The following is a 9,519-nucleotide window of genomic DNA, read 5'->3' on the forward strand; positions in this document are numbered from 1 at the left end:
TTCTTTTTACTAGCAACTATTCTATTGTTTACTACATGGAGTATTTAATAATTTTATAAAGAATTATTGGCGTGTAATATTATGAAATTTTTTAAAATTTTATTTTTTTTATAAATTTGAAATTACATTAAATTAGATGTGTTTATTAACTTAAAAAATGATAATAATGTGATTATAAAGTTCATAGAAGGAAAATATGATTATTCATCTATATTTAATATAGCCGGACTTTGTCATCTTTGAAAATATTTAATAACTATTTAAGTTTTTGATATTATATGTCAAGCTTAAAATTTGTTGAAAAAACTATTTTTTAGAAAGTTTCGTGATATTAGGCACCAATACACTTCTTATAAATTATTCTATGTCCACGAAAAATAGTTCATTTTGTAATCTTTAGTGTCTATGAAAAATAGTCTCATTTCAAAGATGAAACTTTCTCTTGTATTTTAATACTAATTTTTTTTTATCTTTCTCTCTTAACTTTTTCTCATCTCTCTTACTCTATCAATTTCTTATTAAAACATGTGTCGTGTACTCTTTTTTCATGAACGGATGGAATATATCCTAAATATTTAAATTTATCATTTTTATCTTAAATTATGAATAATTAAAGAATCGGTTTAGTACAAGTTTCAACTTATCAATTCTATGATCTATATCCAAAAATAAGCACTAATGCAATAAATAGTGGAATGGATAGATAATACAACATGAAGTTGGGACATGACCCTATCCAAATGTAAAAGACACCTAGTTTAACAAATTTTGAGTCATGTAGCACAAATAAAATAATCACGTGAATTATCTATGGTTCATGCGTCATGTTTGCGTGTGCTCTCCTAAGAGCATCCACAATGGGGCGGATGATTGCGCGTCTGATGCCATTGTGGTTCCGCGGACGACGGACGATACGTCGTCCGTGCCTTACGCTTAGTCCGCGGACGAAGCGCGGACGATAGGACATCGTCCGCCACTGTGGGCGCGTCGGACGATGGTGCGGACGATGCAACTAGGGATGTCAATCGGGTCGGCCCATCGGGTTTCGGGCCGGCCCTACTCGGGTTGCGGGTCAATCGGGTGCGGGCTAATCGGGTTGTGAATTTTTTCGGGTTGTAAAAGTTCAACCCTAACCCTAAAAGCTCGGGTTTCGGGCTAGCCCAGCGGGTTAATCGGGTTGCTACCGATAAGATTAACATGCAATCAATCCAATAAATAACGATGAAAATTAGTTATATTCATAAAATGTAAATATTTAATTATGATACATTTGAGATATATGGTCAAACTCAATCATAAACATGATCAAATACTAATATTTGAGATATTTCGAGAAATTTTAATGCATGTTGTAGAAATTTAAATATTTTTTTAAGTGAATTTGAAGTTTTTAATTTATTTATATTATTATATTAATAAAAATTCAATATATAATTTATATATTTAATATAAAATTGAAAGTTATTTTTTTAGTTATCTATATTATAAAATTAATCAATAAAATGTCGAATTATGAGTAAAAAATTGAATAATAGAATTTTTATCGGGTTTTCGGGCCAGCCCATCGGGTTTTCGGGTCTAGCCCTAACGGGTCGCGGGTTAATCGGGTGCGGGCTAATCGGGTTTTAATTTTATCGGGCTAGAAATTTTCAGCCCTAACCCTATAAATTTGGCGGGCTATTCGGGTCAGCCCACGGGTTGCGGGCTACATTGACATCCCTAGATGCAACGCGTTTTTTTTTTAATCGAAATTTGTCTATTTAAACCTCGATTGTCATTCTATTTTTCATACGAACATTTATCGCATCTCTCATTTCTCTCATCTCTCACGTTTCTCCATCTCTCACAAACCAAAATGAACCAAGACGACGACCGGAGTTCCTCGGAGGACGGTAGTCCGACCTTGACTCGAGTCTTAAATGCAGCCGTGCACAACGCAATGGCGGAATGCTTAGCCATAATGCAACGCGAGGAGGCGGCGGCGGAGTAGATCCGCATGCCTATTCGACGTCGGACGTTTGTCCCACGTGAACACGACATAGCTCACGAACGTCTATTTGCAGACTATTTTGCCGAGCAACCACGGTGGGGCCCGACGGTTTTCCGCTGCCGGTTTAGAATGCCTCGTTACCTTTTTCTCAGCATTGTCCAGATGTTGGAGTCACGTGATGAATACTTCCAGTATCGGGAAGATGGCATCGGCAGACCCGGACTTACGCCGTTGCAGAAGTGCACAGTTGCACTCCGTCAGTTGGCCTACGGCACCAGCACTGACATGTTCGACGAGTACCTCCACGTCGGGGATACAACAGGCCGCGAGTGCCTGAAGAGATTTTATAGGGGAGTTGTGGAGGCCTATAGCGACACATATTTGCGAAAGCCGCCAGTTGTAGATTGCCAGGGCTTAATGAGAATGCACGAGACGACGCACGACTTTCCTGGGATGCTAGGGAGCATCGACTGTATGCACTGGGCGTGGAAGAATTGTTTGACGGCGTGGAGAGGCCAATTCACTAGTGGATACAAGGGCAGCCACCCGACGATGATCCTCGAAGCCGCCGCTGCCCATCGGCTCTGGATCTGGCATGCTTACTTCGGTGTAACCGGGTCGAACAACGACATCAACGTCCTCAACTCATCCACCCTCTTCACCGAGCAATGCAACGGCAACAGCCAGGCCATCGAGTTCACCGCCAACAGGTGCCAATACCACATGGGGTACTACTTGGTCAATGGCATATACCCAAGGTGGCCTGTTTTTCTGAAGACGATCAGCTGCCCAATTGGTGAAAAGAGAGTTTTATTTGCGCAAAAGCAGGAGGCAGCGCGGAAGGATGTGGAGCGGGCATTTGGTGTGCTCCAAGCACGGTGGGCAATAGTGAAAGGGTTGGGCCGTCTCTGGTTCAAGGAAGTCCTCGCCGATGTCATGTATAGTCGAACATGAAGGTGGGAGCATCACCGATTGGACCGATGACGAAAGTGCATCTAGCTCCTCCAGCACAGCGACCGAGCCCCCCGCTCGAGGATTACCGACGGACTTCAATGAGGTTCTATCTAGATAGGCCTCAATGCGCAACCAACACGACCATGCACAGCGCATGAACGATATGGTTGAAGAAGTGTGGGCCCGTAACCGTCGTCGCTGAGTTTGCATATTTTTTTTGTAATCCGTATTGTAATGTATTAATTATAAATGAAATGAAGGTTTTTCTCAATTTTTGTAGTTATTTAAGTATTCAAATAGAAGAAAATGCTTAGGGCGTCCCACTGCAGGTGGAAGGGTAGGAGGATAAAATGCTGACGTGGCAGTGCATAGGGCGGGCTTTAGGGCGCCCCACCGTGGATGCTCTAATATTTGGTACGAAACTTTCGCCTTTATATTTATTTTTAGAGAACAGGATTTAGGAAACAAGACAATCCATGTGTCTTTAAATACTTGTACTACTAACATTATAAAGTTAGAAATAAAAGTAAACATGATAAATTTATATCCCTATGACCCCATACACTTATAAATACATTAAGCTTATGACTTCCATACAAGACTAGCCAATTTTTTTCCTACAAAGTACGTACATATATAGATAGCATGCATATACACCAATTAAGTTTGTGTGCCAATGCATATTTTATTAGTCACTCATATCCTCATCCATAATAATTGACTCTAGCTTCTTACCTTACCAACTAAGTTGCGCTTATTACTAGTCAGACTCCAAATCCACTAGAGCCAATCAACTTAGTGAGACCAAATGTGATAGCCATGGCCATCCACCCTCCCACCACCACCCTCACACAAGACCTCACCACCTTAGTCCTCCCCAGCGCCGCCCCGACACCTCCGAACCCCGCCAACCCCAACGTGGTGGCCGCCACCACCACCCCCATCCTGACCCTGTGATCCGCAATGAAGGCGGCAGGAAGCAACGGCACAACGGCCCCCAGCGAGAAGGCGAGGGCCGAAGCCCCCGCGGCCTGCCAAGGGTTCGGAAGCTTCTCCCTCTCCTCTAGTCCCATCCCTTTCTCTCTCTTCCTCTGGCCTTTCTCTATGTCCAGCTGTGTGTACACCGACACGAACTCCCCGATGGCCATGCTGCAAGCTCCGGCGAAAAGTCCGGCGAAGCCCGTTAGGATTATGGCCTTGGCTTCGTGTTTGAGGGCTCCGACTCCAAGAATCAGTGATGCAATGGTGACCAAGCCGTCGTTGGCTCCGAGCACCGCCGCTCGGAGCCACTGTGCCCTTTCGGAGTAGTCGATTTCTTCCTCCATTTTGGGGAGGTCGTTAGGGATCACAATTTGGAGCTGGTTTGATGCAGCCATAAAGATTAGAAACAGATATTTTAGGGCTTTGCTTTGCAAGTAGAGATGATGTGAATTGGCTACATTAAAAGAGGTATTTACAGAGGAAGACACTATATATTAACTTCAGTTACACTAATTCAATACTGAAAGAACAAAAAAATAAGAGTGTAATTCGTCGTAATTAAATATATCTAATTCGTCGTAATTAAATATATCCACCTTTTTAGGTCTATCCTTTGTACTTGGTGACACATGTATTAAATGAACGTGGTTTAGGGGTTTGGAGAAATATCAAATTATCGAAATACTGACCGTATCATATTGGAAATATATCAAAAATATCAAATTTTTGGTACGGTATGATATTTTACCGAAATTTTGTTAAGCTAATGGTATGGATTTTCATATACCGCGGCATAACGAAATTCGGTATATACAATTTATACTGTGATTACAGTGTATGCCGAAAATATGGTATATATCACATACACATGGTATACCGAATTTGCCATACATACAATAAAATATAAATATAATTATATTTATATTTTTAAAATCTAAATAATATTCTAAAAATTCATGTATTCTATTTTATTGATGTTGAAAATTTTGGTATACCCCTAAAGAACGATATACCAAAAATGAGATACGATATTGATATTAAAATTCATCATACTAAAAACTAGGTATACTAAATAAAGTATGGTATAACGCAAATTTTTGTGAGGTAAATATATGGTTTTTTCTCAGATAAAGTATAACGTACCGACCCACCCCTTCTTTTTGGTGTGCATGGACAAAATTTTACATTTTTATGGAATATATAGTCTACAAATCAACACAAATGTAAATTGTACTTGAAAAATTAAATGTAAAAAAAGATTTGTGGAATTTCAACTTACCGTCGTTCTCCACCGCCACTAAGTCATCCTCAACTAAATGACTTAATTAAAGACATGTATTTTACTTTATAATTTATTAATACGTGGGTAGTATATAAAGTGAATTACTAGTACATAATTTGCCTTTAAATTATTGAAGTCTCGCCCTAGCTTATCCTAAAAACTCCAGAGGTCTTAAGGGTATTTTGGAACTTTTAGTACTAATATATACACTACAACCAAGTATAAATGACTTGCAATTCATATTAATAATAGCCTTTTTATTTTTTAGATTTTGTCCTTTTTCTTCCTTGACCATTTTTTATCTTTTCCTTCTCTGCAAAAATCGGGTTCTCTTCTTTTTATTTCTTCCCTGCTCTACCACACAAAAATTAGAGTACTACTTATATAGTATTACTTCTTATTTTTCTATAAAACGTACTTCATATAATCTGAGAAACGAAAATGTCATATTCGTAAGTCAAATGCATGAGTTAAAACAACAGTTTTACAAAAAAGAAGTACTAAAATATTTGGCATTAGGTACGCATTTTAACCATCGCAATTTAATGTGAATTTTGAAATAGAAAATGGTCAACTATTATAGCGTCATATTTAAATTAAATGAAAAAAAAATTAATTCATAACTATTGCTGCATACACAAAAAAAAACTGAGGGTTTCAAAAATAATCGGGACCGACATCATACTCAAAATCAGTTCATGCTTTTTGAGAGTTAAATGATACTATCGGTGTGTGTCCATGTAAACTGAATATATGAGGGTGTATAAAATGTTACTCCCTCCGTTTTTTTAAAATAGCAACTCTTTCCATTTTAGTCCGTTCTTTAAAAATAGCAACTTTCAAACTTTCTATTTTAGGAAATCTTTACACATCTATATATCAATTTATTTACCACTTATACCACTACAACTAACACCTTAAAGTGGACCTCATGATCCACTAATATTAATTTCATTACTTTTTTTTCTCTCCATCTCTCTTCTTTACCAGTTTTTCTCTCCCTCTCTCATACTTTACCAAATTGTGCATTAAAACCCGTGTCGTTTCAAACCTCCCTATTTTTAAAAAACGGAGGTAGTAATATACATAAAAATTCTTTTTAATGTAGTTTTAGTAAACTACATTTTTGATACCTTAACTTTTCCATAATATCAAAAGGTGATTTTCGACCAAAAGAAATAATAAAATGCCCTTTAAGAGCTAAGTCCAAAAATATATGGGAACATTTTTAAAGAAAGAGAACCGCGTTTAATGTTATAACAAAGATTAGTTACATAAATATACTAATGTGGTAAGAAGGCATGTATTGTGTTGTCACCTTTACAGATGGGTTGTGTGTGCACTCCACACACTAATGTGTACTGTAGTTATAAATTTATGAGATAGTGCTGATAGCTGATTGGTTTATCAGAACTTCGATTCTACTATCTTCCATTACGTATACGTATAATGGCTTTATAGTTGATTTGTTTTTTTAAGTTAGGTAATTGAAAAAGAGAGCTGTCTTAACAAATCAATTTAGTTCGTCTGTAATGACTAATGATATGATACTAATCAGATTGAAGGAAAATATCATGAATGAGTCTTGATTATATATTTTGTGTAATAGTAGTGAGTAAATTATTCAATCCACTTAATATGTGTATATATATTCGTTCGTGGCGCAAAATTTTCAGTAGTTTGTTATGAATTTGAAGTGAGACAATATATGAGTTATAAAATGGATACTATAAGCTTCACCGACAACGGATTACGAAATAAGTAACTTACTCTAGTTCCTATATTAATTTCACTTAGCATTAATAATATTTATAACAATTTTAAAGTATTAGAACCTATCAAAATGCATAAATCAAAATAAATAATAGTATAAAACATGAATTGAAGGAGAATGATAACTACATATGTGCATGCATAAGATGAATTGAGGGAGAATGCTACAGGGAGATGAATTGAGGATAGAAAATTTGATAAAGAATTGAGGGAGATTAATAAAATATGAAAAAGAGAGGCAAGGCATAGAAAGAGAAAGTGAGGAAAGAAAAATACACATAGCTCATCTATTGCTCATAATCAGGCGCTCAGCAAATCAATTCTCTATACATGAATGGATTGCAAAATGAAGTTTGGTTCAAGGTCACAGACATTTCCATCATTATCTGAATCTTTAAACAATTTCTTCAAAACGAACACAAAATCCTAGATCGCCTAATTCAGCTCTTCATAATTGATCATGATCAGAGCAACAGACAATGGAAATGGCATAATTCTATTCAAATTCGAAAAATGAATACGCAAAAGAAAAAAATATAGAATTCAACTAAAGTAACTTGCATATACCTTACTTCCATAGATTATTTGTCCATATATCTACTTTAATTAAATTTTGTGTAGTGACCACACTCTCTTGTTTTACAACCCTACCTTTACGGCTCAGACTAAGCTCAACACATGGTTCGAGATGAACAAATAATTCCTAAATCGAGCTCAAAACAATTATCGATCGGGACAGCTAATATTATAATGAGCCAAACTGAGCTTAAGGTTATTCGATTCAGGTGGTGTGCAATCCTGGTTATAAACCCTAATCGTTTGTACCAAACAATCCATAAATACGTGAGAAGACAAGACAAACAAGCCTCTTTCGGAGAAACAAATGAAAGAAAGTCGTTGATAACAAGGAACGCATACTACCGTGTCTCAGAGCTAGCACAAGTGGCAAATTTAAGGCACCCCAAAACTCTCCTTAGCAAGAGGTCATTGTTCCAATCCTGTCTGCAGTCATGAAATACTTTCCCACCTTATGTTGCAGTATAGGGGTCCCACTTGTATAGTAGTGTAGTTTAGTAGTCTCACATGTATGGTGGTATAGTAGTGAAAATAATCTTAACATACTGAATCATATAAAACTTTGTTCCAGTTCATTTATTAATCTGAAGATTAAAATCATACTATCTCAGTCTAACGTAAGCAGTTGCTCAGGGACAGCTTGTAACATCAAGAGGATAACAAAAAAAAGGAACAACCTGCTCTTGGAAAGAATTGAGCGTCAAGAGCACTGCGAAAGGGGTGTAATCTACACCAAGAAAGAAAAGAGCGCATGATGGTGAAATACGCTAATGAGGTCTGGTAACTGGTTATTTAAGATGCGAAAATAACTTGGTAGCAACCTGTGCAAAGAAATCAGCAGTTAGTGAGTAGCTCGTATGCATGGGCTTAAAATGCATAATGAAAAATGTGCCCTTACGCAATTGTCAACACAGTGCCAGTAATCAAAGTATTGTCCCGTACAATGTTTGTGTCCCGATTCATCACCTTGAATTCTCTTAGAGCAGGCCTATCACCCAAAATGAAAGGGGGAAAGAAAGATCAGCGCTTTCTCAGATACTATTCAGATGATTGACTTGACTAGCAAAACCAGGCTATTATACAACACAAAGCATAACTTTTACAAAGATCTATTTGTAGCATACCCACAAAATAGATAGGGAGAGTTAGTCAGTGCTATTTATTGTTAGAATACCTCAAGAATGTCTCTCCAAAAAGTTAAAGATAAAATATTATAAAAGCATCCTTTTGATGTTGAAATATGAATGACTCACATTGATCCTTTGACAAATACTAGTAAAAGAAACACCACGCAAAGGGGTTCATATTGACAAATTTTACTTTAGATGGATGTAAACCATTTTCCAATCTACCAAGTTTGCATAGAGTAGTGGGCTAGGTTAACACGTATGTTGGTGAGGACATGAATATGTTAAGTAGTTAACTAAGTTTTGGTATTATGTGTGGTAAATCAGAATGAAAACTTTTACATTAGTGAACACAACATTGATTATAACCTAAAAACTCATTTACCAGTGTCGAATATGCCAACACCCAAGCATAAAAACCCAATTTGTGTTTCTTGAGTTTGACAAAGTGGGTAACTATAAGTTAGAGACCAACATTTTCAACCAAAATATCTAGGTGTGGGTTAATATTAAAAATAAAATATTTGCTCATTTTATTATATAATCATTTTAAGTTAATATCTATACAAAGTAATTCTTCATTTCATGTCAATCATAGTACTGATGATGACAAGGAGCCCAGCATTTAAAATTCGTCCCCATACTTATCCAAAATATTGAACAATATTTAAATTTAATCATTAAAAAATTAAAGTCCTCCAAAAAGAAATGAGAATGTGCTTCAGATTCAGAAGATATAAGATGTGATTTGACTTTCAATGAAATCATAATAATACTTCTGCCCCTTTTGAAAGACTACAATTATAGCTTTTCAAGGAGAATCATCTATGAAACTT

The 9,519-nt window shown here is 36.6% G+C and overlaps 1 protein-coding gene across 1 annotated transcript; it reads right to left on the reverse strand.

Moving 5' to 3' along the window:
* Positions 1 to 3,508: 3,508 nt before the first annotated feature.
* LOC121807371 (vacuolar iron transporter homolog 4-like) lies at positions 3,509 to 4,423 on the reverse strand. Its single transcript, XM_042207586.1, has one exon. The coding sequence runs from the start codon at positions 4,318 to 4,320 to the stop codon at positions 3,709 to 3,711; it is 612 nt and encodes a 203-aa protein (XP_042063520.1). The 5' UTR covers positions 4,321 to 4,423; the 3' UTR covers positions 3,509 to 3,708.
* Between the last annotated feature and the right edge of the window lie 5,096 nt (positions 4,424 to 9,519).

The sequence above is a fragment of the Salvia splendens genome, chromosome 6, assembly GCF_004379255.2.
Source record: "Salvia splendens isolate huo1 chromosome 6, SspV2, whole genome shotgun sequence".
Classification (NCBI taxonomy): domain Eukaryota; kingdom Viridiplantae; phylum Streptophyta; class Magnoliopsida; order Lamiales; family Lamiaceae; genus Salvia; species Salvia splendens.